Source organism: Stigmatopora argus, chromosome 12 (genome assembly GCF_051989625.1).
Source record: "Stigmatopora argus isolate UIUO_Sarg chromosome 12, RoL_Sarg_1.0, whole genome shotgun sequence".
NCBI classification, from domain to species: Eukaryota; Metazoa; Chordata; class Actinopteri; order Syngnathiformes; family Syngnathidae; genus Stigmatopora; species Stigmatopora argus.
The window spans coordinates 10,590,322-10,617,093 of NC_135398.1; the positions used below are offsets into that span (position 1 = coordinate 10,590,322).

The 26,772-nt window shown below is 41.1% G+C and overlaps 5 protein-coding genes and 1 long non-coding RNA gene across 9 annotated transcripts in view; 2 read left to right on the forward strand and 4 right to left on the reverse strand.

Annotated features, from left to right (window-relative positions):
- Window positions 1-5,010, reverse strand: part of sntg1 (syntrophin, gamma 1) — a 92,572-nt gene extending 87,562 nt beyond the window's left edge. For both annotated transcript variants that reach the window (XM_077615699.1, XM_077615696.1), the window contains exon 1: window positions 4,947-5,010. The gene's annotated coding sequence lies outside the window, so the exon portion shown is untranslated. The remainder of the gene's footprint in view (window positions 1-4,946) is intronic.
- Window positions 5,011-5,901: 891 nt separating this feature from the next.
- On the reverse strand, window positions 5,902-12,738 carry ube2v2 (ubiquitin-conjugating enzyme E2 variant 2). Its single transcript, XM_077615824.1, has 4 exons — window positions 12,571-12,738; window positions 7,046-7,194; window positions 6,798-6,923; window positions 5,902-6,716 (listed from the first exon to the last, which is right to left on the reverse strand). Exons 1-4 carry the CDS (start codon window positions 12,584-12,586, stop codon window positions 6,573-6,575), a joined length of 435 nt encoding a protein of 144 aa, XP_077471950.1. The 5' UTR covers window positions 12,587-12,738; the 3' UTR covers window positions 5,902-6,572.
- Window positions 12,739-13,382: 644 nt separating this feature from the next.
- On the reverse strand, window positions 13,383-21,716 carry mcm4 (minichromosome maintenance complex component 4). 2 transcript variants are annotated; one of them, XM_077616273.1, is made up of 17 exons: window positions 21,572-21,716; window positions 20,563-20,637; window positions 20,296-20,457; window positions 20,086-20,225; window positions 18,986-19,084; window positions 18,742-18,837; window positions 18,456-18,551; window positions 18,226-18,364; window positions 17,919-18,139; window positions 17,723-17,843; window positions 15,919-16,178; window positions 15,477-15,842; window positions 15,261-15,388; window positions 14,976-15,183; window positions 13,992-14,220; window positions 13,771-13,904; window positions 13,383-13,710 (listed from the first exon to the last, which is right to left on the reverse strand). In XM_077616273.1, the coding sequence occupies exons 2-17, from the start codon at window positions 20,621-20,623 to the stop codon at window positions 13,615-13,617; spliced, it is 2,556 nt and encodes an 851-aa protein (XP_077472399.1). In that variant the 5' UTR covers window positions 20,624-20,637; window positions 21,572-21,716; the 3' UTR covers window positions 13,383-13,614. The 2 variants fall into 2 exon arrangements, with proteins under 2 accessions (XP_077472399.1, XP_077472400.1); XM_077616274.1 differs by lacking the exon at window positions 21,572-21,716 and adding an exon at window positions 20,705-20,725.
- On the forward strand, window positions 17,799-19,843 carry LOC144086356 (uncharacterized). Its single transcript, XR_013304424.1, has 3 exons — window positions 17,799-18,082; window positions 18,157-18,350; window positions 19,005-19,843. It is a non-coding gene; the product is annotated as an uncharacterized LOC144086356 (long non-coding RNA).
- A 1,849-nt stretch (window positions 21,717-23,565) lies between the features above and the next one.
- On the forward strand, window positions 23,566-24,920 carry cebpd (CCAAT enhancer binding protein delta). Its single transcript, XM_077614635.1, has one exon. The coding sequence runs from the start codon at window positions 23,724-23,726 to the stop codon at window positions 24,579-24,581; it is 858 nt and encodes a 285-aa protein (XP_077470761.1). The 5' UTR covers window positions 23,566-23,723; the 3' UTR covers window positions 24,582-24,920.
- Window positions 24,921-24,937: 17 nt separating this feature from the next.
- The window catches only part of spidr (scaffold protein involved in DNA repair), a 34,285-nt gene continuing 32,450 nt past the window's right edge, over window positions 24,938-26,772 (reverse strand). For both annotated transcript variants that reach the window (XM_077614613.1, XM_077614611.1), the window contains 3 exons: window positions 26,664-26,772; window positions 26,086-26,145; window positions 24,938-25,316 (listed from right to left, as the gene is read on the reverse strand). In XM_077614613.1, the coding sequence (XP_077470739.1) occupies window positions 25,197-25,316; window positions 26,086-26,145; window positions 26,664-26,772 (289 nt within the window). In that variant the 3' untranslated portion in view covers window positions 24,938-25,196. The remainder of the gene's footprint in view (window positions 25,317-26,085; window positions 26,146-26,663) is intronic.

Sequence of the window (26,772 nt, forward strand, 5' to 3'; positions counted from 1 at the left end):
TGTGACCTGCCTTTTTTCACCACTTGGCCATGCTGACACATAATGGCCCTTTATTAAAAACCTCAAACCACAAAAGGAGGACTGCGACACTGATCGTTGGCAGCGGTGGTGAGCGGAGAGACGAGAAAGTGCTGATCCATCACAAAATACAACAGCGGCGGCGGCGGCGCTTGAATGAGCTCACCAGGCCGCCATGCCAGCGCGAGGCCGCAGGAGCCGTGGAAATATTTGGATGAGGCTACTCGCTTGTCTGCAGAACAAACCGGCGCGTCGTCTCCCGCGCTCGCCAAGACACATTTTCAAGTGGCCACGTGAAAAAAAAAAACGGAAAAAAACTGGCCGCTCAGCAGGAGGAAGCCACAACCGCAGCCCAACGCCACACACTCATTTTCATTGGCCCCAGTTTGGCTTCTCTTTTGGTTCAAATTGAATGTTCTACTCAACAATAACAATGTTCCGATAACTGTTATTGATTTTGACACCTTGCGTCAGCTGTAAAATGAGTCTATCAGATCCTTCGCAAAGATTAGTTAGCTTTTGTTACTTAACATTGGCCAACATTCACTTTCAAGGCCAACTATGAGTAAGGGAAAAGTAAGCCATGAAAAACTGCATTAGATGATGTACCATAAGATTTATAGCTGCATTAATATTGTGCTTTGTGGAAACACGGGCAGTGCGCATTTACATTCTTGCGTGTAGCGGTGGCGCCCATTTTGCGGTCTTTAAATTTGTCATGAAATGTATCCTCATAACACAAACAGGACTGAGTGGGCCACAAATAACTCTTGCAGGCAAGATGTGGAAGAGATTACAGCAAGAAATCAGCAAGTGGAGGCTGCAAAAAAATGTGTGCAAGGGAAGACTTTTGGGGTCCACAATCATATCAGAAGCCACAGTAGTCCAAAGTACAATAGTAGAGTATTAGTGGGAATGTGGGAGGTAGGGAAAGGGTCCCTGTGAAAAGGAACTCATAAAAGTCCCATTTGTCGGTGAAGCACGAGCAAGTGAAGGCAGATTTGGCGCACGTGTTGGCGGCGGCGCTAAATGAACTGTTAAGACAAATAATCAAGGACGGCACTGGCGCCAGTCGAACGAGGGAAGGGGCTCGGGGGGTTTACTGGCTCGCCTTAGCCGCAGATTCTACACGCTGGCAAGCAGGTGGAAAATCCGCCGACCGGCCATCGGGGGCTTTCACAGGACGGAAGTCCTTTCACAAAAGAAGCCGGGTGCCTGACAAAAGGAAAGCGCCAACGCACTCCTCTGCTTTCCAGCTATTGTGCTATGGTGCACTTCTCTTTTTAGATGTTTGGAAACTGTCTGACACCTCTTATGGCCGAAGGACGTCATTTCTATTGGCCGCCTGTTGTTGACTGACAAAACGACTGCTTAGTGGCCTGGTGGTGATCAAAAAACTAGCAAAAACTACTTCTGGCATCACACATTAAACATGACTTGTCATCAAAAAGCCTATTCTTGGGTGAAGACATGACGGCTATGGCAGTTAATCATTCTAACCAGTCTTGTGCGTCATGAACAACAACGTATGTTTATATACCTTATTTCTTGGTTGCAATAGCAAGACAGACACAAGACACACAAGACATTGTAGACCTAGGTAAGAAACTGGAGCCGCACACAGGAAGTGGTGGTGATGTTAGAGTTAGAGTTAATGACTTGGATCAGCCAATGTCTATTATTGATTTTTATTTCTGTTATTTACCTTCAATTATTCATTCATTCATTTTTTGAACCACTTCATCCTCACAAGGGTCATGGGGGGTGCTGGAGCCCATCCTAGCTGACTTTGGGTCAGAGGCGGGGGACACCCTGAATCGGTGGCCAGCCAATTGCAGGGCACAAGGAGAATGACAAGCATTCACACTCATACTCATACGTAGGGGCAATTTAGAGTGTCCAATTAGCCTACCATGCATGTTTTTGGAATGTGGGAGGAAAGCGTAGTACCTAGAGAATACCCACGCAGGACCAGGGAAGACATGCAAACTCCACATAGGTGGACCAACCTGGATTCGAACCCAGGAATCACCGACAATTGTAAAATTGTTATTATAACAATTGTTGTTATAACTCACTTACTCTTTAATGTTTTATTTAGTTAATGTTTTAATGTCAACTGACTCATATTCTCTCTCGTGGACAATTTCAAGTTTTCGATGAGCCTGACAACCAAGTAACATGTTACCACTGAAATTACAACTCTCCTGGACACATGCTTCCAATCTGGGTTATTTTGCCTAATCATAAAAAGTGTTCATTGATCTAACTGTAAACACAGCACTTCAACACTCACCAGGCACACTGTTTGCCAACATTACGCCATCCGCTTAGATAATTACTTTCAGTAAACACCGCTAAAAGCGCATGTGCCACTATCACTCTTAATAATTCATGAGTATCTCACTTTGGTCTATCGAGTTATATACTCTGTTTTATTGGGTGCACGTTCTATTTAAACACATAGCTAAAGATGACTGCAAAGTAGCAGATAATTGCTTATAAAATGCAATATTTAAGAGTAAAATAAAAGTTCATCCGACTTTACTTTGACCATCAGCTTAGATAAATATTATTGAAATTGACTTCACAAGGCCAAAACGTTTCATCAAATCTCCTGTTACTAATATTTTTTTAAATTGAAAACGCCATAGTTCAGTTAGTGTTGTTGATGTTTTGACAACTTAGGAGATGAATTTATAATTTAAAAAAAAAGGTCTTGCTGACAATACATTGATAGTCTTGGTTAGAAGTTGTCATAGTTTTTTTTTTAATTTCCGTAGAGCTCAAACTAAACTTGAAACATTCTTTTGAAAGGCAGTTTTGGTCTGGTTGCTAGGTAACAGCGTTATTTTCATGAATGTTATTTATCTTTATCCTTGATATGCGAGTTAGTGGTTTTGCCTGAGATAAAGACGAGCGTCAACGCAGCACGCAATCATCGATATCGTCATGCCATGCGTTCATGGGGAAAATAAATAAAAATTGTCACACTAAAGCCCCAAATTTTCCAATTTACCTTTGCCCAGTGCCCACCCAAAGGTATCTTCCTTCCAATCGGGGCCAATTGGCACAAATTCCATAATAAAATAGCGTCTTGACATTCTGACATTCTAGCGGGAGCTACTTTGCACTGTCTGGCACTCAAACCCAACCAAGTTGAATAGGGCACATTCTTCAGTATGTAAACAGAAAGGCAAGAAAGAAAAGAAAGGCTTTTTACAGTATCAACACAAACAAGGAGGACGACCTTTTGGCCCCAAAGGGCGAAAGGTTAGCACTCCGACAGTCTGCAGACGAGATGCATGACTCTTTCTACCACTGCTGGCATGCCCTCCCATCTTACAGCACTAAACAAATCCCCTTCGAAATGCCCCCTCTTACAGACGTTGATTTTTTTTTTCTACTCATAAACCAAGACAAAACATTGATCTTGGATTTCCAAGCTAAATAAAAACTGTTACGAAAATACTAGGAAAGGAAGGGAGACAGTAATGCTGCCACAAACAATTAGAGCTTCACATTTTTGCCGAAAATGTGCTTTGGGACAAAAGTCTGAGTTATTGATTGACGTTGTTGGAATTTTTTTCAGAACACTTTTGCATACCTGTCAACCTCTGCCGATAACTGCCCTTATAAATGATTATGATTCCCCTTACAAACCCCCAAAAAACCTTACAAACACCGTACGAGTCGTACGGTGTTTGTAAGGTTTTTTGGGGGTTTGTAAGGGGAATCATAATCATTTATAAGGGCAGTTATCGGCAGAGGTTGACAGGTATGCTTTTGTGTCAGTCATATTCTTGGATTACAAGTATGAAGACTGTTTCTTTGTTGGCTTGACATGCAAGTATTTTTTTCCTCCTACAGGTGTCGAAGGTGTGGACTCTGCAATTAATTGGGGGCACATCATCTATTGATGCAGAGGCTGATATAGATTGTTGCCTTTGTGCGGGTGTGAAAGTTTGAAGCAAAGAAGCGAATGTTGGGCCTCGAGGAAATATTCGCTGCTTTCGTTAAAAAGGGCTGCTGCAAAACATGAAGGCATGAATCAAAGTGATGGATTTGTGCTACCCAGGAGGCTCTCTTTTATATATTATCTGAGGGTGTGGGGTGACTAAGCTGGGTGAACAGACAACTTGTGATTTCATATTCATGACTTTCTCAAACAGTGTGGCAAAAGGAAATATAAACAAATCAAGCGAAAAGGATAAAGAGTCATCGTCCAGAATCTCGATGCGGGCTCGCTAAGTCAAAGCCTTGCCTTTGCAAGGACCATGAGGGGGAGCGAGGTCACCCTCTACATCAAAACAATGACTCACTTGGCACCCACACACTCACGCACAGCAAAAGAAAGGAAGTACGCACAAGATACAACAACTTATACAACGTAGCATCCTCCTGCAGCATAATTCTTAAACATGTCACTATACTTCAACATGACAATGTGCAATGGAGCAACTTGTGGGCAGCACGCAAGCACCACTTCACTGCATTGCTGAAGGCAGAGCACAATCTAGAGTTATGCAGTTGAAATTACAGGTTAAGAGGGCAGGGGTCTAGGCAAAAAGACTCGTTTGACGGAATCGTCATCACAGCCCAAGGACAAAAGTCTAGTCAGAAAGTCATTTTACATTTGAATTCACCATAACAGGTTTGCTGATGTTTTGACTTTAAAACAGTTTCATCTTAAAGGGCCGTAGAGCATTCCTACCCTCGACAGGGGCAACTTATGCAATTAATATGGAAGATGTACAACAAAAATGAGTGGAGATATGTCGCCAAAAGCCAATGAAATATACACAAATAGGTGATTTGTGAATGGTAAACAATACAGTACATAAAATGTATAGCAGTCAATAAGGGTGAATGCCTTCAAACCTTTCCCCCCAATATTTACTTTATGAAAAAAAAAAAGATAGACTTACTTCTTGGTGTACTGTCGAAAGCAAAGGTGGGCAAATTATTCCAGAAAGTTCCACAGTGGATGTGATTTTCATTCCAACCCATAGAGAGGACACTTTTTCACCAATATGGTGTCCTACAAGTGCAATCAGTAGATTGGAGACAGGTGCTTCCTATTTTCTGCAGAAATCTCATTGGTCAAAGTGTCTGTGCAGGAACGGTTGGAACAAAAACCTGGACCCACAGCAGCCCTCGAGGACCGGTTTTCCCAGGCCTGATCTAAAGGTTGAAACTACTGTTATGACTGCAAAATGCACCTAGAGAGAGATCTGTCTGGAAAAAAAGATTTGGCGGTATTGCTTACAAGGACGCGTTAAGTCAGTTTTTATTGTTTTTGGGGTAAAGTGAGGTAAAGTGACATTTTAAAAAGACCAAACTGACTGCACTGTGAATGTCCACAATAAAGTCAGTGAACTGTGCTTTTAGAATCATTGGAAGAAAAACTTAGAATTCCTGGGAAAATGCTTGCAAAAGACTCATTAAATAATTAATGCAGACTTGTACAGGGTTAGGTGAACAACACGTAATTTAATAAAAGAGAATGTGTGTAATATATAGTTCTGATTAATTATTTCAATGAAAAATGCTTAGTACTGATTGATTTACTTACAGATGTCAGCAGTCAGCTTTCGCCATCTTGTGGCCAAAACTGTAAGGACAAGACATTCTACATATTAGGGTTGAGAGAATTGAGATCACTTGACAAAACATTTTACAGCTACGAATATTTTATATTTAGAGCTATTCGTGTTTAGGGAAAAAGTGTTAGAACACCAACCAATTCTCATAGGACGGCCAGGGCTAAGGTTTCAATTCCAGAACCTCTTACTGCGATGCAGACGCGCCAACCGTTATCTTCCGAACGTTCAACCCAAAAAATGAAAGCAAATGAGTAAAAAAAAAGCATTTGGGACAGTGTTGGGTTTTCGCAGTGATTTTTTAATTGGAGTAAAATCACAAGTTTATACACCTGCCATTTTCACTAGAAGTCAAATGCACGTTTGCTTAATTCCGGAACAGAACGGGCTTCAACGTCTGTCTGTTACATGTCAGAGAGAAAGAAAGAGCCCGAGAACAGAAACATTGGTATTGTGTCAAATACATAATATATATTTATATATTCATTAAAGAAAAGAAAAACAAAAACCTTCGCCTCGTGGCACTACTTGGAGACTACAGTCACAGTTGTTTGGAGCCATCGGCATGTTGAATGTGGAAAAACGGGAGGGGAAGAAGTGTCTTCACCAGGCCCTGGTGTACATACAATACCATCAGTTTTCTGTCACTGAGAGCACAGAAAGCAGGAGGCTTGCTGGTACATCTTTAACAAAATATTAGACACTTCATTAACTGCTCTTGTTGGGATCTCTTATGCTGAGGTGTAGGGGCATTTTTTTCTTGTTGTTGTTGTCGTTGTAGATTTGTTGTTGCATTTAGCCATAATACGAGTGTCCAATCCTGCTCTTGCATGGACGATACTGTTGATGTGCAATATTTTCTTTTGTTTCCTTGTTGTTTCTTTTTTGTTGGCATGATATTTCTACATAGGCTTTTTAAGACAGAGGGTCAAAAAAAACAATCCATGGTGATTAGCTGTAGGTTTGTCCTTCTGGTGGCTGTGGAAGCTTCATATTTTCTTTGGACACCATTAGACGCCTTAACTCTTGAAGGACAATTTTAATGCTATAAGAATTCTGCCATTTTGATAATATCGGTATGCTCCGCGAGTCCACCTGCGTGACAAACACAAACCGTTGACAGCTCACGTCGGTGAAGAAAGTCAGCACAGGAAAACGGGAGAAGAGTGCACTTACCGTTCCGTTGGAATTATTTATCCCATTCATGGTGATTTTTGTTACAAATCGAACAGTCGGGGCCGTTTCTGGGTACCTGGGTCCGCATTCCACTTTCAGGCTATATATTCTGTTCTCGTAATTGGTCTGAAAAAACGGCAGAGTAAAAATGACTTTAAAATTTTATCGAAAATGACCCGAATGTGAACATCTGCGATTAGAGTGTGTCAAATCTTTGCACATCTCGCAATTAAAGTTAAACTTCTTACTCTGGCTGGACCGATGATCATGCCGGTCCACTGTGTGAGAGTCATGTCCTCGTCGTCCTCCAAGCCCCAGCTCACCGTGCCATCGCCTTCGCCTTTTTGCCCCTCCTCCAACTCTTCCAACAAGCGGAAATTGCGTGGGACTTTAACTCCTGCAACGACACGTTATTGGAAAATATGCGTCATTCAAAAGCAGCTGTCAACAGGAGACACAAACAAGGCTGTTTTTTCCCCCTTACATTTTCCAGTTCAGACACGCTATGGTCCAAACCATTAATAGATTTGTAATCACTTGGGGATAAAAAAAAACATCAATTTAATCTATTGTGAAAAATAATCATTTGCAGCACAGTGTGACTAATCTGTCAATTTCAAGAAGTGATGGAGTGAGTGCACCATTCCTTCTAATGTGATATTGCTTTATTGTTGTTTACATTTAATCATTGAATAATAAACAAAAGCTCAATAGTTGGTGGATAATGGAATAAATTTAGAAATGAATTATAAACCAAATATCTGATTATTCCATCACCTGAGACAATAATGATTAAAAAAAAATATTCAATAGGGACAGTCCTACATGCCTGTATTTGCTCCTCTATTCATAAATATTTTTTATTTGAAGATGTATACTTTTATGTCAATTTTTAGGTGACTGATCAGGAAGCATTGTGTGGCATCATTAAAATGGTGATTTTTAGGTATTACGCTAAACCAAGTTTTTTGTGTGTATGTTTGAATTTTTACAGTAAAATTCAACTAGAGCGTCAATGCAAAGTCCAATGAAAAGAAGTTGAAATCTTTAGGAACCGCAGGTGCACAGTGACATGGTGCTATGCACCTATCCGATTATTTGCTCAGGCCTACAGTATTTTCACGACTATAAGGCGCACTAAAAAGTCTTAAATTTTCTCCAAAATAGACAGGGCGCCTTATAATGCGGAGCGCCGTGTGTACGCTCTAAAGCCTGACTGAGATACTTTTTGCCGACACACTTCTTATATAGAGAGAAGGCGGCTGTGGATGGGGTCAGACGCTAAAGGCACGCAGCAAATACAGAAATAGTACTCGTTACTGACACTGCGCCTTTAAATGTGGTGTGCCATATAGCCGTGAAAATACAGTAAGCTAAATTGAGGACTAGAAAGCAGAACATTCATGAAATAGGCAATTTATCCATATTCTAGTTGAGGCAGGTTACTTCATAAACTGATTGCCTGCTGTTTCAAACAAATTAAAAGCCTGGTTAAATCTAGTATTGGGACGGTGTACTTCAGAAGATGGCAAACCCAAGGCTGTTTGTCTGTCAACATTCTTTAAATTCCAATGGGACAAAATGAAGTCCATACTGATACTTTTTTTAAATTATTAAAAGTATAAACATGCTACATGATTGATGACTTGGTCGAGCGACTCAAAAATGACACACAACATGACATTCAATGTTGTTACCTTTAAGAAGACCTTTGCCTCCTTTAACCAGCCCTTCGACAGCGAGGTGAAGCCAGAAAACTAGTTAGGCTGGATTGACAACAATTACCCGTCAAAATTCAGTTGTTATGGGGAGGTCAAATTGGTGCAAGATTTTGGATTGAAGATGCCACTGATACTTAATGTGGGATTTCCAAATAAATATAAATATATAAATATTCTGATTTCCAGCTGATAGTAAAACCTATTTATATTTGGATTCTTGGAGTTACAAAATATGTACAGAATAAAAAAACGGGTGAGAAAAAAACTTCTTAAAGGACAAGACATTAATTTCTTACCGTACTTTATATTTATGGCCTACAAGTATTTCTTCGAGAAGATTTAATGTACTTATGACTTTACTGCATCCTTGGTGTTGTTAAGTGATGGACGGTACACGGCAAAAATTTGAGTCAGCGTCAATAGTAAAAACAGGGACATTTTGCCATATAGGATTGATTCATTGCTTATAAATGATTGTCATGCGGTAAGTAGGATAGATCGCTCCTGTTTACGACTCAATTTTGCCTCAACAGGTTCACGTCAAAATTAATTGACAATCAATCGATGAACTAGTTTGCACGGCATCTTAAGCCATATAGATAACAATGCTTTATCGTGGACATGCTCGGTAATCAGCCATCTGCTGAGAGTTACGCCACAGGACTCACCGTGACTGCCGATTTTCTTCTACTATGATTAAAAGTAACAGCCTTTCTGTTTCTGGCTGATGTGATAACAGCAGCCCAGTTAATAACAGCACTGCAACGGCAGTGAATCCAAGTGTCACTGGAAGACGTGTTCAGTACATCCTTAAGAAACTTGCGCAAAAAAACGGCAGCCTGACATACCCTCACCCTATTATACATGATGAAGACGTGAAAAGTAGCCAGCACTCAAATACAATCAATTCCTGATCATCATAGATGTCCGCCTTTACTATTTTACAGCAGAGAATGAAAAGAAATCACAAACACCGAGAAGACAAATGGACTCAAAAAGCGGATAACATGCAGAATCTAAAAGTTCATGTAAAACGCAACCATGTAATTCATTTCCTAACCCACGACTAGAGTAGAAGGACTTAGATTGTCATCCCATTCTGGACAGCATGCAATTACGGACGCCTTTGCAAAAATAATGTACCTAAATGCATGTTGTCCCAAAGGCAACAGAGCAAAATGGCACACTGACGTTGACGCCTGTTCACATTTTAAAGCATTTTATAGAGATTCTGCTTTAAGCCTCACGTGGTTAGGATATTCCAGTTCCTTGGTCAGAACTCTTAACATATGGACTTTTGCAGCGTCTAAAATTGTTCATAAGGGCAGACTGTTATTGTTGTTTTTGTTTCACATTTGATTCACAATGCCTGTTTTATTTAGTTTATGGAAAAATAAAATAATTGATATGCAGAGGTACACTAAAAGGATGCATTGTTAAACTTTAGCTTGCTTGAATGCTACGTTTTGTTAGTTTGAGAATTGATGTTACTTTTCGCCTTTTCCTTTCCGTGCGGGATTAATAGCTCTACACTTCAGCCAGAAATAATTGATGAATAATAATAATTTATGAATAATGTATTTATAGAGGAATCATTTTTCTTACAAGCCTTAAGCGTGTTTATTCACCAACAATGGTTTATCTATTTTATGTATGGTCTCCAATCGCAAGGCATATGATTCAGAATAAAAGATGAACTTCAGTTTTTATTCATGGCAAGACTCCCAAGCGTCTTGCATCTTTAAAATGTACTGGTCGCAAAACAAAATACCAGCTGAACGGTCAGCAGTGGAAAACAAAACTAATTGATAAACAAGTCTCCCACTCCAAAGTGGTTTGGATCCCCAAAAAGGGCTTAAAACAAATTCCTCAATTCCCCCATTAGTATTGTATTCAGCTTCAACACATCTCCAAGGTGCCAGAACATCATTCTTTGTTGATCACCAGATCTAAAACGGATACTTTTCCACAAAAATATACAAGCAAATTTCAAAATAACCCACCCTGATTATGTAACGTTACTCATTATATACTTGTATTGCACCTGCATAAAAGCAATGTGTGCGCACATATGTACACACAAATGCAACATGCCTCATCTAACAATGCCAACAATCTCAGACAGTTTGAGTTCGATCTGTCTCGAGGGCGTCAACGGTGACAGGAACGTTGCCGTTTCTTGTTCTTAGCACTTGCACTTAGAAATTATTGGCCAACCAGCTAGCTAGCTTCCAGTTCGTTGACAAGGGCGTGGTCACAAATAGGTTTGCTATAAGCTGCGTGGCAGGCGGGGGGGTAATAAAGTTAGGGTTATGAATAGGGTTAGTTATAGATCATGTGGCAGTGAAAAATTCCAGTAACCCTTTCAATAGTTTTCTTTGCAATCGAAGCATTGCACGCCAAATAATTGATTGGTCACCAGCGCTAGCTGGAGTTTAAGGGTTATATGCTTTAAACACTTTTTTTTCATTCATTTTCTGAAGTCCTTGTCTTTTTAAAATGTAAAACATCAGCAAAGAGGTGAATGGATTAATCAATGGAATGGCATCATAATACATCAGAGTTAGAATCGATTGAAAATTAGGAAATATAATGGGTGTCGGGGCAAAATAAATAAAATATATTATTGTAGAGACATAACGAAATGAGCTCAAACCTGCAGTATTTTAGAAATGAAAGCGTGGAGCCAATTTGAACTTTTACATCTTTTAACAATCTACGAGACATTTCAGATTGTCCCTAGTGTTGCCCCTCCAATAATTTGTCCTTGATAGAAAACAATATATTCAATTTAAATAAAAAATACACATACTACACGAGAGTTAAAATTCATGTGGGTGCCAATCAAATATTTCCTGTAATTACTTGACTACCCATTAGTATGGGATAGACCAGGGGTGGGAAAAACAATTCCACAAAGGGTCGTAGTGGGTGCAGGTTTTCGCTCCAACTCATAAGAGGAAACCTTTCCACCAATCTGGTATAAGCAGTGGATTGCAATCAGGTACTTCTTGTTTCAGCAGAGATATAATTGGTTAAACTGTGTGTGCTGGGTCCTTTGGAACAAAAACCTGCAACCAGAGCGACCCTCGAGGACCGGATTGCCCACCCCTAGTATAGACAAACTACAACACGTCACAGCCCTGTTATATTTTGGGCGTACCCCGTTGCTATTTTCAACCTAGGTTCTTGAATGTAAGAGAAATACAACACCTGGTGATGCTAAATATGAACCCGTGTTCCGAAAACTATTTAAATATGCTGGCTTTTCATCCAAAAGGCAAAATTATCGTTTTGTAAATGACGTTATTCTTTCAGGATGAGCAACTCTTGGGACATCCTCGGTGAAAGGACTGCGAATAAACTACAATTAGCTAAAATACAGCACGGCAAAACGATGACGATGCTTATTTTAAATACATTTGAACTAAACGACTACAGAGGCGAAGGCAGTATTTTGACTACGATTTTTTTTGGTAGGAATGAAATGCCACAAAATTGCTATCGCGAGTTTTGTCGTTCACGTCACTTGACAATGTTAAAATCCAGACGACATAAAATGGTGATCTAACAGGCTAACCATTAAACACGATGAATATAATCTGCACATTGTTCCAAATAATGAAAAACCACGCTCGCTTTATTAATGCGGCCAGGCTAGTCTGAGGTAGCAGTAAATGGAGTGATAACCACTCGGCCAGAATACTAACTTCACTCATTTAATGTTGGGAAATCATTGGTTAGCTCTTACGTCGTTTCTTTTACGAATAAATGACAACTTTAAAACAAGTCACAGTCGGTGTAGCTATAAGCGAGTTGCATTCACGAGCTTTTCCGTCTTGCCCCAACGCCTCGGCTTCTGTTAGCATCACACTAGCGCCGCACGCATTATATGGCGCTTCTCATCACTGCGGGTTTTTGATTTCTTTCTTTTCCTTTGAAACAAATTGCTCATAAGTGTCGCAGCCCAGTTACAGAAGGGTTATGGGCGAATCGTTCACGGTTTTTATATCTATAAGACCGCTAAATGCTAGTTTGTTTGGCACACAGACCTGAGGAGGCCGCCATCTTCTTCAGCAGAGTCCAGAAGCGCAGAGAAGTGTGACGTCACGTCACGGCGCGGTGGGGAAGCGAGCGACACCAGCGACACTCCCTCTTTCTTCTTTTCTCTCGTCCTCCTTGCTGAACAGGTTTTGCGTATTCTGCTCCAAACCACGTGACAGCAACTGCCGGCTTTTGTCACGACCATATATATCAGGTGTGACAAACCTAAGGATCGCAGGCCAAAAATTTGCCCTGCAGCAAGTGACAAAAATACCATTGAAAATGGCCACATACAAAAAGCTGGAGTTGAGTCTATATGCTATTGCAGTTCTCACTTTTAACACTAGATGGGGCTAGCCATTTAAACAGCTTTAGTTGAGAGGTCAAAATCTGACATGTAGTCAAGGTGGATTCGGTTTTCTATTCAGTTAAAAAATACATTGGTCAGTCTACATTTAGCTATCTTAGTTGTGTATTTCTTCACTTTTTGTTGTCACCGGTTTGTAGTTTGACTCAGTACACATGTAAATGAAAATGTACCAACATTTCATTTTATATAAATAAATATATATATTATATACACAGTCCGTACGATGTAATGATATACTATATATTGTTGTGTTTAACAAATTAAAGTTGAAGGATTTTTCCCACACAGAGAAAAGTTTGGACACCCTGGATCTAGTTTTCAAATTTTCAAAAAAATATGGGGTTTTATACTACAAATACAGCTAAACCAAACTATTTATTTTAGGAGTTAGAAAAACAAAATGTGCAACGTTCTTGTCATTCCCTCCGAAAACAAAATTAAAGACCACACTCTAGCAAGCAGCTTTTAATTTCTTATGTACAAAAAAATAGCATCATTAATAACTAAGTGGTGCAGTAAACAATTACATTGTTACATACTTAAGCTCAAATATTTACTTTCTTTTCCCTAAGAACTGAAACTCAAGTCACACCCACTCACAGGATGTTCCAATGATACATTTTTTGACAAGTGAACGAAAATACTTAGTTCAAGTCTAATTATACACAATATCACGTACATCTCAGACCAGGAGCCGCACCGTCTTTCCGGTGACCGTCAGGTAATCCTCGTCGGCGAGGGCTCGGAGTGCCTCGTCGAATAACTCCTTGGTGATGGCCTGAGGAATGAAACAAGAAGGCTTAATTCCTGGACAGACATCAGGAATAATAAACATTACCATTTCCGATTGCCCCCGCAGGTCCTCGAGCAGCTGGTGGTACTTCATTGCAGGCATCTTGCCTTTGGCCTGGATCAGCTTCTTGAGGGCTTGGGCCACCTCCTCTTTACGCTTACGGGCCGTAGCGCTCATGCCTGACATCAGAAAATGGATTCCCTCAACTTGTGCTTATTATAGGTGGATGATGGTTACAAAAGATTTAATGTGAAGTAAGCGTTTACCAGTGGTAAGGATGGAGATGTCCACGAATCCCGTCCTGGGGTCAGTGGCCGATTGCTTGAGGGCCTCCCTGTGCAACCTCCTGGCCTCCTCCACGTCGATAGTTTCCACCTTCTCGGAGAAGCGCACCTTGGCGTGGGCCTCAGCCAAGCGGATCAGAGACTCTAGCTGTCGGGGGTAGGCCGAAACCATTCCTCTGCCGCTGCCAATTTTCCTCATTTCGACATAGGCCTGAGGGAGAAATCAAACCCACTAAAAATTCCATCGCAGATAGCAGAAGCTTATTTTGGATGTCAGCCATTGAAAGCAATAGAAGCCGTCGATGGTAGGAAACACGTTTTAGATTCTAGAGATTCCACGTTTAAGTGAAAAACTAATCATTGTTAAATAGGTACTTATTTGGAGATGTGGCTGACCTTAAAAAATGTCCAAAACCCATTTTTGGGGCCTGCAAATATTTTTCAAATAATGTGTTTACATTTTTTTAAATAAAATAAAGCTAACAGAAAATACCAGTTTTTTCTATTCTTAAATATTTCAATCAAAAGAAAAATCTGAAAAAATCAGTAAATAGTTTTTATTGATTAAATAGGTTCTTATTTAGAGATGTGGCTCACCTTAAAAATTGTCCAAAACCCATTTTTGGGGCCTGCAAATATTACCATTTTTCACTTCTTAAATATTTCAATCAAAAAGAAAAATCTGAAAAAAAATCACTAAATAGTTTTTATTGGTTAGAAATTAAAAAGAAAAAAAGATCATTTTAAATGTTTGATTTGTTTTAAATAAAAACCTAAAGATTCAGATGTCTGAATTCCATGTTGAAAGCAGAATATTGACCAAGCCAAATTACTTGCAAACGTCTGCTTCTGCGTTGGAAAAGTTATTTATCATTCATAGCCCTTTGCAGGTCATTTTTCTTTTGAGTTCCGATGTACATCGACAATCAAAATGATGGTTTGTGGCAGCTTTATCAAGAGTCCTACCTCAATAAGCGCCTGACTGGCTTCCTCATTAAGTCGAGGAGCAATGTAGGTACGCGCGAAAGCGATGTAGTCCTTGAGTACAGCCATGTCTAGGAACTCTTCCTCCATCTGCTCCTCACTCTGGTAGTACAACGACACCAAGTGGTGGGCCAAACGACGGTCATATGCCTCATCCTGAGGGTCCAGCATCAGGAAAATCAGATCGAATCTGGCAGGAAGCGAAAGAGATTAGATTAAAATGGTATATTTTAAAACAACATGTGACTAGATAAAAGCTGAACTGACCTGGAGAGCAGCGTGTGGGGCAGCCGGATGTTCTCGATGGTGGTCTTTTTGGGGTTCCACTGCGATTCCACCGGATTGGCGGCGGCCAATACGGCAGTGCGGGCGTTCAGTTGGCAAATGATTCCCGCCTGCGCTCGATAGAGAGGAAACGCGTGACGCCAGGAGCCGGTTTCCACCCACACGCGACGGAAGAGGCCCTAAAGTTGGCGGGCATACCTTGGCGATGGAGAGCGTCTGCTGCTCCATGACCTCATGGAGCACGGAGCGCGTGCTGTCACTCATCTTGTCGAACTCGTCGATGCAGCAGATGCCGTTGTCGCTCAGCACCAGGGCACCGGTCTGCAGTACCAGCTGCCTCGTCTCCGGGTCAGTCATCACGTAAGCGGTCAGGCCCACAGCGCTGGAGCCTTTCCCGGATGTGTACTGGCCACGGGGTACCACATTGTACACATATTGCAGTAGCTGGGACTTGCTGGTGCCCGGGTCGCCGCACAACAGGATGTTGATGTCGGCACGGAAGTTGCCGCGGCCCGTCTGGCTGAAGTCCTTCCGGGTGCCACCGAAGAGCTGCAGAAGAATCCCCTGGAATGAGAAATGAAATACGGTCAAAGAAAATAGTTACAAAAAACCTCAATTGTCCACATTTTTAGACACGTACCTTTTTGATGTCCTCATGCTCGTAGATGCTGGGCGCCAGGGCGGCGGCAAGGCGCTGGTAGACGTCGGGCTTGGCTGCGAGCTCCTTGAGGATCTGCACGCGTTCCTCCGTGAAAAGCTTCTGCTCCGCCTCGTCGTCGATGCCGTGGAGGCGCTTCTTGTCCGTCTTGCGGAAGTGGATGGCATCAATGTGGGTCTTGTACACAGCCTTCACGTTGCTCTGCAGTGGGTTGGCACGCATGGGCACTGCCCGGTAGACGCCTGCAACCATAAGACGGTGTTAACTGTAAAATAACATAAGCTAAAATGACGAAAAGGCTTGGCAATTGCTTGTTCATATTGTATCAGTTTTGTAAGTATAGAAACATCGTTGTCATCAGAAACCTGCCCAGAGTTTGGTCGTTGTTATGGAGACTTGACACTGATTAATCAGACTTTGCCTAAAGTTTGGTCGTTGTCATAGAAACTATACCATACCCTGTTTCCCTATATAAAGAGAGTGGTTCACAGCTGTTCGAGCTCTCTCCCCATCCTGCAGTCTGGTAATAAACCTATTTCTTATTAAATTGATCTCACTCTTTCTTAACCTGCTCTTGAAGCTGTTTTTACAGATCTATCATTAACAGGTGCTGTATTGTGAAGTACCATATCATAAAAACTGCAAGTATATTGCGGGTATATGCAACATTCAGTTTTCTTGATTATTTCACACAGACATTTGGACAACATTTAGTATTGTCAACTTCATTCACTAACAAAGGCTTTGGGAAAGCTAGATTTAATTCTCACAAGAAGGCACCCCTCAACTATGAGGCAGGATTGCAAGCTACTCTAAACGGTGCTGCTAACAGAGGTGAACATCAAATATGTGGAATTTACTTTGTTCGCCTGCACTGGTCCTTCTCTTCTGATTTAAATGCGGATAGCGCCCATTGTGCCGCTGGGCCCAATTACCTGCCTGAAGGAATGGAGCAGTTTTATATTTAACCATATTTGTCAATGCTTTCACGGCTGTTCAGATTCACAGTGTATATCTTAGTGCACATGTGTCAAAGTGGTGGCCCGGGGGCCAAATCTGGCCCACCGCATCGTTTTGTGTGGCGCGGGAAAGTAAATCATGAGTGCCGACTTTCTGTTTTAGAATCAAATTAAAATGAAGAGTATATATGTATATTCAATTTCCTGATTTTCTCCCTTTTAAATCAATTATTGTAATTTTTTAATCATTTTTTTCCGTGTTTTTAGTTCAAAAATCATTTTGTAAAATCGAAAAAAAGCTAAAATAAACATTGTTTTAGATCTATAAAATACTGAATATTCAGGGCTTTTAATCCAGTTCTTTTAATCCATTTATTAAAAAAATCTAAATATTATACCTAAAATGGTCCGGCCCACACGAAATCGAGTTGACGTTAACACGGCCCGCGAACCAACCCGAGTCTGACACCCCTGTCTTAGTGTGGTTTTTTTGTAGATGCAAGGTTATCCACATTAACCACAACATTCCCAATTTAAATCATGACTGATAACTAAAATTCAAAATATTGCAGAAAATCCTTAGTTTTTACATTTGCCAATAAATTGCGTAGTAAATAAGCTTTCCATGCTCATTTTAAATGTATACATGTATTTATTTATTAACTTACTTAATACCTATCTTTTTATGTCTAAAATGCCTTTCCTATTTCTGCATCCTCACCCTCTTGCTACTCAACGAAATTTCCCGAATACAGGATGAATAAAGTTATCCAACCCAATAAAAGACATGTTCTTTAGACAGCTAATTCCAGGGTCCCTTGTCTCACCAGTTATGTTGACTCTATCCCCAGGCTGCACTTTGTCCACCAGGTCATTGTGCGCATACACAACAGTGGTGTGCGGCGTCTGGCCCGCTGGCATGTCTTCGGGCGACTCCTGAATCTTGATCTGTTTGCGAGAGAACGTGACAGATGCCGTGACCCCGCCCACGCGCAGCATAAACAAAAACGCTCAGCAACCCACCATCTGCTTGTCTGAGAATGCCGAGCGGTTGTGAATGAGCGCCAGGCTGTGGGTGGTGTTGCAGTGGCGACACACGGCGGGCTCGGCGATGCGCCCGCGATCCACCTCCACGCGCGTGCTGAAGGCGCACACCTGGCACTGGAAGAAGGCCTCCTGCATCTCGGGTATGAGCTGCGAGGTGCGGATCACCATGCCGTTGATGGTGATCAGCTGGTCGATATCTATTCCGCCGTGACAGAAGGCGTTGTTTACCGTGTCGGTCGCGCCCCGAACGTGTGGCGTGTTACACCAGGCGAGACCCACTCACCTTCTGGGTTCAAGCTCCTCATGTTGCGGGTCTTTACTGCACTGTAGGGACGAACCTGGATCTGGTATTCCAGACTGGAGTCCGGGAAACGCTCAAAGAAGAGCTCATTGACCGCCATGTCGAAGGTAGGGATAACTTCCTGCCAATCATTATTGTTAATGTCAGTTGCCATTAATTTGCAGCACGGTCAAAGAGAAAATTAAAATAAAGGGGAAAAAAATGAATCAAACCTGCGGGTAACTGATGAGCTGCCTATATAGTTCTGCGTCAAAAGATTGCACATGAAGGCAGTTGACGTTCAGAACAGGCTCACCAACGACACTGATCTGAAAATAGACCAGACCAAAACAATCATAAATCACATTACGTAGTTTTTAGGCCTACCATATGAGTTTTGTGTAAATATTTCACAATAGCATGCGGACAACAGTGGCTTAAAGTCTAATAATGTATATGGACAAAAAAACTGCCCCCTGTTAGAGCCTAGAGGCCACAAATGAATGTCATTTAAATTACCTCCTCTAGTTTCTGCATGTAGAGAGGTTCGTTAAGATCCAGGCCGGCGTGCTCGTCATCCATGCAGTTAGGGTCGACAAACCTTTGCAGAAAGCGCTGTGGTAGAAGTAAATGATGAACAAAATTAACATTTAGAATCACCAGCATCCCACTAGGATTTTGCCGGTTCTCAATGACCGAGAGAACGTAGCAAGTAAATGGTCTTAAGAGCAAAATAACTCCCATCCCTTTTGCTATCACATACCTGAAACTTCTCCTTACAGGTGCCTACGTTAACGTCAGTCCCCCAGATGACCAGCCTCTGCCCGGCGTTGGGTTCGCTGGCTGCTCCCTCACCGCTGGGCTAAGAAGAAAAACACCAACATAATATAAAATCAGGGTTTGTACAACTTATTCACAGCCAAATTCAAGAGCTTTCAAGATCAACTTTATAGTTTACCCTTCAAACATTATCTTAAAGTTTTTTTTTGTATTACGAATAGAGAGAAAAAAAGATAAGGTGCCTTTTTACAAGCATATTATCGTCTTCCAAAACGTTCTACTATCTTGGAGGTGACATTTCATAAACTTTGATTTGACAATACCCAGGTGAGCTGGGTGGAGTGATTTGCCTACTGAGATGTGTTTTTAAGTGTTATATATCTTAACAGTGAAAACCACTATTATTGCTCAGCACAATCATCTGTGGTTTATTTCATACTCTCCTCCAAAAAACCGTTAGGACCCCAATAACTTCCGCTCCTGGGTCTAAATAGTCTAACCAGTAACATCTAGAGCAAGGGCGTCAGACTCGGGTTGGTTCGCAGGCCGCTTTTTACGTCAACTTGATTTCACGTGGGCCGGACCATTTTAGATATAATCTTTAGATTTTTTTAATAAATGGATTAAAAGAACTGAATTAAAAGCCCTGAATATTCCGTTTTTATAGATCTAAAACAATGTTTATTTTAGCTTTTTAAAAAATATTTTTAGCTTTTACAAAATGATTTTTGAACTAAAAACACAGAAAAAAAATGATGAAAAATTTACAATTATTGATTTAAAAGGGGGAAAATCAGGAAATGTAATATACATCTATACTCTTCATTTTAATTTGATCCTAAAACAGAAAGTCGGCACTCATGATTTACTTTCCCGGGCCACACAAAATGATGCGGCGGGCCAGATTTGGCCCCCGGGCCCCCACTTTGACACGGGTGATCTAGAGCTTTTATTCAAAATTTAAAATGTGACAGGTGATTGCACTGAAATTCATGAGCCCATCTTACATCTGGATGCTAGAAAAACAATTACAATAACAAATGATGAAAAATAAATAAAATCAGCCATTCGAGTTGTTCTTACCGGCTCAGAATGAAGATCTACTTGAGGGACCTTCCTCACGGAACCCAGGTCAGGACGTTGGCGGGCTGGGGTTCCCCGGATACTACTCCGAGGAGTCCCATACATGAGTGGAGAGCTCATGTCAATGTCGTTGGGGAGGACTGGTTGAAAAAGAGGTTCAAACTAATGTCTCAGAACCACTGGGGAAAAAAACTGTATTAGTCAAGTCACCTGAGGCCCTAGGGCTGGAGAAGAGAGAAACATCCTGGGGGGCAGCTGGGCTAAGAATGTCTGTGGCGGGTGAGGTGGGCATGGGCATCAGCTCCCCTGCCGATGAGTCGTTAGCTCGGCGCCGCTGAGATGCTGGCGAGGAGAGGACTCCATCGTTGGTGGCTGAAGGTTACAAGACAATCCCATTATTACACTTTCTACGAATCATAAAGAAACATCATATTGATGTTCTGTATGACCATTAAATAGTAAGTACAACCAACATACGTGTGGATGGGTTGGTATTCCTTCCTCTTTTGCGACCAGGAGTTGATGCTGGAGAGGACATTGTGTGGAGTGGATCTACATAGACGTTAATAATAAATACAAATATTTAAAAAAATGCAATGTATGTTATTATGTCACCAACCTGAATTTGTGTTTGAGAAGAGATAATGGTGGGCTCATCAAGGCAAAGATTCAAAACTAAGTTGTAGATCAAAATTCTCAAAAGAACAAAAATTACAAAGTACTTTTGGGTTTGACAGCTAAAATATATATGTATAAGTATACAAATTATGAAAAAGTTGTTGGCCAAAAAAGGGGGAAAAACTTATTGATAACAACATTTAAAATATTAAAGTAAAGCAAATTGATCTTAAATTCAAAGTAATTTCAAGTAAAAAAGGAAAAGGAATGACCTGAAAGTTAAATTTGAAAAAAATATAGATAATCATATTTTATACAACGTTTTTCAATTTTTTTTGCGAATAAATACAATACCGTTTAAGATATTACTCTGAGACAATGAAAAATATCAAAAACGAGCCGATGCTAGAAATAACATAAAATGGATGTAAATGCGTATACAACACACAATCATCATTGAAAGGAGAATTAAAAAGTTAAAACATTTAATACGTAAGACATGCATTATGATTCATAACAAAAGGTCAGTGTGCTATCACATTGAGAAAATCTCCTTTCTCACTGCCCTTGTATATTAGGGCGACAAAATACTTTGACTATAGACAACATTGAATAAATAAATTCATTAATTGTGAGGTTACTCCTGATGGATTTTGACAACAGTTTTCATGACTAACATTTCCTGTGGCTGCACTGAAAACACCCTTACCAACAGTACAAGAATTACCAAGAAAGAAGAAACGTAAAATAACACGGCGTTCAGGCTAACCAAATAAAAAGTGTTGGTTTAATTGGACGACGGTAGATGTAACATTCAAGGGGAGTTTAAAGGCGCTATAGTCAAGCAAAAGTGTCAATTCTTGCTTACCTCTTTGTGCAGACGCGTTGGTGGGATTTCTGCAGTGGCGCGAAAATGTCTCTGACGTCAATTTCCCGGGATATTTTGGACCAATGACAAGCCGGGCTCTGTCTTCTGTTTCCGGTTCTATCTTTCACTTCTCAAGGGGACATCCGAGTGTGGCTTTCCTCTTTATCCGTGTCAAATTAAGGGTTTAATACCCCTATCTTTTTTTCTTCGGTTTTTAAAATATATTTTTGAAAAAAGTTATTATTGAATTTAATATAGATTTTTCGAAATTCAAAAGTTCGTTAACTCATATGGTCTCGTCCAAGCATATACAACTTCCTGTTTCCTTTGTCGTATCCATCTGTGCAAGAATGTACACGTTTACAAACTAAAATCCATTAATGCAACTTCTCCTTCAACGATGTTATTTGGTAGATTATTTAAATACTTGTGCTCTTGATAATGACAAGACAATAACTAGTTACACGTAACACCTGGATGTTAAAATATAGTTAAACAGTCCTACTACTGTGATTGTTTTGGATTTCACATTGCACATGTTCTCATTGACCACTGAGGGGTGTAATTTCCAGTTTTTGGTTTTAGAATTCGGGGGGTTGTAATAACATGCAGTGGGCCTTCAAATGAGTCTTATAAGTATTTGACACCAGCTATCTGCACAGGACATCACGTGGTTTGTCATATGATTGACTAAATCTATTGTCTTGGTGATATTGCCATACAAATATCAGCTGTAAATTGACACATAGGTGGTATGCATCATTACAATACACGAAAACTAGAAATTCAACAATGGGGCACATTTTTTTGTCAATGATAATTTAAGAGAATGTGTATTATGGCAGTTGTAGTTTGTAGTGAAACAAAATGGCACAGAAAAAGATTTGTGATATTTTGGGAAGAGTTGAAGTTTTAAGTGGGCGGCAAAGATTTTATTTATTTATTTTTACGAGCACACAAATGACGAGAAGGAAAACTATTGTAAGTCCGTGTTCTGTGTTCTTGTAGTCTGTTAAGTACGCCAGATGACCAAACCCATGACATTTCCACTGACAATCTCAAGGCCCCACGCCCAAACCAGATGTCCGACATTGTGCAATACCGGGTTTGACCTGTGAGAGGCAGCATGTTGCCAGAATGCATCCAAACTGGGAAACAACTACAAAGAATTATATTTTAACTAACAATAACTAAAGGTTTGATGAACGGAATTGCAAGTAAAACACTTCCCTTTCCTGAAGATAAACCTTTCGGAAAATGAATAAATAATGTTTTCAATAATTATACAGTAAATTAATCATCGCTGGCACAATCCTGCCAATAACAGGGCAGTCTTGGTAAGACAACTACAAGATGATTGTTAAGTGGATATAGTACCACATTGGTGCAACAGTTGACCATTTTCACTATTGTTTAGTGCTATTAATACTGTATAAACCATTTTAAACAAAAATAAAGACCTACTGGATCATTGCCAATTTCTTAATGACCCCGTCGATTTCTTTGTGTAAATTTTGACATCAGCTATAATACTTATACTTATTTTTGCAAATGCTGGAGACAGATTTCCTGTTTTAACAAACTCTGGCAATAAAGATGACTAAAAGAGCAGCAAGAACATTTTTAAAAATGGTGTGTATACACTGATTTAGAAAGAGGTCGACTTTAGGGATGTAAAACTAGTTATAATTACAGATATTTTAAACTATGAATACATGTCTGTCATGTCTGCCTGTGGGGGTTCATCGAGGGGGGTTGTTTTTGGCCCCACCTCGCCGTTAGATGAATATCAGCTGTCCAAGGGCCAGAATTCATCTTGATCCAGTATGTAAACAACTCAGAGGGCCATTCATGTATAGTCGTAGTAAAAAAAAATGACCACGCCCCCTGTTCCCTTCGAATGGGAAGTTACCGGTTGTCACGTGACCCAACTCCCAACTTGACTGGCCCGACAGAGGGAGGGTGCGCGTGACGTCAAGGCGAAACGATACAAAACAGTGCGCCAAAGTTAGCCGCAAGTCAGAAGCGTCAATTTGACAAGGCGTGCATAAAACGTCCTGACCGTCAGTAATCCGGGATCAGGAAGTCCATCCTTCCATCCAGATCAGCAAACCGAATCAATAGCCCCGCGTGGAACCAACCAGCAGAGTTCATGTGCGACATATACAGCTTGGATCCTCACGGCGTGTCTCCACCATGCAACATGAGTTGGGCGATGGAGCCTGCTAACTTCTACGAGAGCGCCAAGCTCGGGGGTCCGCCGGCGGGGCCGTGCAAGCCGAGCGTCCGAGCCGAGGACGGCGCGACCACCATGGTGGAGCTGACGGCCCCGGCCATGTACGATGACGAGAGTGCCATCGACTTCAGCCAGTACATCGAGTCCATGACGTCGGTGCCCAACTTAGAGCTGTGCAACGACGAGCTCTTCCTCGACCTCTTCAACACGGTCAAGCAGGAGAAGGCGGAGTTGTACGTCGCGCAGCAGGGGGCATTGCACCCCGGCTGCGCCAACCCCTACGTCGTGGAGCGGAGATCGGATCCGGGGGTGCTGGACAACAAGGGTCCGTTCGGGGCCGCCATCAAGCAGGAGTCCGATTGGAGCGACAGCGATGTGTCCTCGTCGCTGCCGTGTCAGATTGAAACCTGCGCCCAGACCTCCGTCAGCCTCCCCACGGGGCAACCGACACCGCCCACCACCCCGGAGCCCGTTTCAGCCAAGGGTTCGCCACGCAAGTCCGGCCGGGAGAAGTCGAAGAAGGCAGTGGACAGGTTCAGCATGGAGTACCGACAGCGGCGGGAGAGGAATAACATCGCCGTTCGGAAAAGCAGGGACAAGGCCAAGATGCGCAACATGGAGATGCAGCAAAAACTGCTCGAGTTGAGCTCCGAGAACGACAGACTGCACAAAACAATCGAGCAGCTCACCAGAGAGCTCGGGGGTCTGCGAGAGTTCTTCAAGCAGATGCCCAGCGCCTCCTATGCGGGGGGCGTCAGCGCGGAGTGTCGGTGACCAGGTGTCACCCCTCACCCCCAAATCCTAACAAACTTTTTGAAGACATACCTCAAAGACATTTTTGTTCTTTACCATCTGTACCAGATGTATTTTAAGCTTACCATAATGGCACTGGAAAATGTGTTGCTGCCATATTTTTGTGGGATTTATTGTTCTCTCCTTCTATTATTAAATTATTTTACCATTGCATTTACATGATGTTTATACATACCTGCCACGGTACGTTTTATAATTCCACAGTTTGTATAAGAGCCAGAGCATGATCCTTTTCTAAAGTTTGTATGGAAAATTCTATGGATTCTATAATAATAAAAAACAACAACTGTAAAAGATGCACACTGCTTGTCGAGTAGTTCAATTTCATCCAAAAACAACTTTTATTTTTCATTTCAAATAAACGTGTGACGAGGGCAGCAACGAAAAGGCACTCGATGGAGCACGTGGGCGGCTTTGACAGGCTAAGTACTATTGGTCCATGCAGGGCCTGTCAACTGCCACTCACCACTAACACAAACACCACCTCGTCTTCCGGTTTCTTCTACAGCGTGCTCGCCACATGCAGTCACCATGAGGCCTTGAAAAGGGGGGAAACTCGACCCAAAAAAAGGAAGCTCAGAGGCATATTTCTTCCAAGCTGATCCACAGTGAAGGTCTCCTGGTGACCACGCGAACATAAAGTGTGAGGGGGCCCACTTCTTTCCCCAACACACTGGACACCTCATACTCTGGATGCTGAAAACACAAACACGCAAGAAATTATTGGAACTACATTCTTGAAGCTGTAATTATCTTTATCAGTAAACTAACAGCATTTGTACGGGGAAACTAAAGACCCCTCGTTAGCTGGCATTGGTAAATACCCCTGTCCTAAATACAAAAAAATCATATAAATATCCTCAAAATAAAAACACCAATCACACTTATTGTCAGGCATGACCACACTAAAGAAAATCACAACACAATTGTCTTCTCATGCAAAATTGGAATAAGTCAACTAATGGAACCTTTTTGGATTTATGATTGATATTGAGCAGCTGAGGGATCATGTGATATTGATGCGATCAAACATGAGATTAAAACCAATTAAAAAAAAGTGTGAATCCAGTGGTTGCTGTCAGTAAAGACAAATAGGAACCGTATCATTTTTTCAAAACCTGACTGCACATTAATCATCACTAATGTGTACAAACAGGAAATGTACATTCTGATCATGATCATCATCATAATTGCTGTCATGCAAACTGCTACTGTATATCGCGTATCTGTGTCCTTTGCTGCAAAACATACAATTATTATATTCTAATTAACTATTCCAAAGAGATTATATCAATAACATAACCATAAAAAAGTAGTGAAAACCTCCATGTATCACAAATAGCCAATAACAACACCATTAATCGCTAGATGTGATTTTACAGAAGATCAATGCGGCGCAATCAAAGTTCCCGCCTCAGCCCTATATTATGTAACACAGTGTAAAGTTAAAAAATTAAAAACTTACCAGTGTTTTATTCTCCACCACAGCCGTGTCAAGAAGAGACTTGATCGTATTTTGCTGCAGCTGTGTGGTGGGAAGGAGGATAAAGGTGTGTTGACATTAATGTTGCTAATAATCCTCTTAAGGCTGTAAATTAAAACTAATGACAGACCACTAATGTGCACCAGATGCTGGATGACACATTGACCTGACGTTTAAATAATATATAGTGCGTATCAGTACAGAGTGCGCTGATGGTTTTATCGCTTTGGAAGACTGATTACAAAGTTACACAATAACAATATATTGTACAGGCCTGTATATATTTAAAAGCATTCTTTCATTGTCTTCCTAAATAGGTATATATTCCAAATTAAAAGTTTGATTAGTGCAAAGCCTAATACATAAAGGCGCTTGACTTACAGAGTAGCATGTTTAAAACGGACAGTCAGTCAAACAGACAATCTTTGAATATTTTAGTGGTCTGAAATATTGTATAATTTGATTTGAGGTTTGCTTACTTTTTAGGAATGCTTATTCACATAAACTAACTCAACTCGCACCACTCCGGGGGATTTACAGAAATATAAGAAACAACTCACCTTAACCTTTATCGTGCAATTTGGTAAAGAAGGAGAGCCGAGGAAGACTTCCATTTGGACTTGGATGATTGGCTTGTCTACTGGAGACTTGCACGAGCCACAATGGAAC

Coding starts and splice junctions, on each gene's coding strand:
- ube2v2 (XM_077615824.1), bottom strand. Junction 6,924..7,045: donor TGATCATCGGTCCAGCCAGA/GTAAGAAGTTTA, acceptor CCGTTTTTTCAG/ACCAATTACGAGAACAGAAT. Junction 6,717..6,797: donor TAAATAATTCCAACGGAACG/GTAAGTGCACTC, acceptor TTTGTCACGCAG/GTGGACTCGCGGAGCATACC.
- mcm4 (XM_077616273.1), bottom strand. CDS start 20,623: ATGTCCTCTCCAGCATCAACTCCTGGTCGCAAAAGAGGAAGGAATACC. Junction 20,226..20,295: donor CTCCAGCCCTAGGGCCTCAG/GTGACTTGACTA, acceptor TTTTTCAACCAG/TCCTCCCCAACGACATTGAC. Junction 14,221..14,975: donor CCAGTCAGGCGCTTATTGAG/GTAGGACTCTTG, acceptor TTTCTCCCTCAG/GCCTATGTCGAAATGAGGAA.
- cebpd (XM_077614635.1), top strand. CDS start 23,724: ATGTGCGACATATACAGCTTGGATCCTCACGGCGTGTCTCCACCATGC.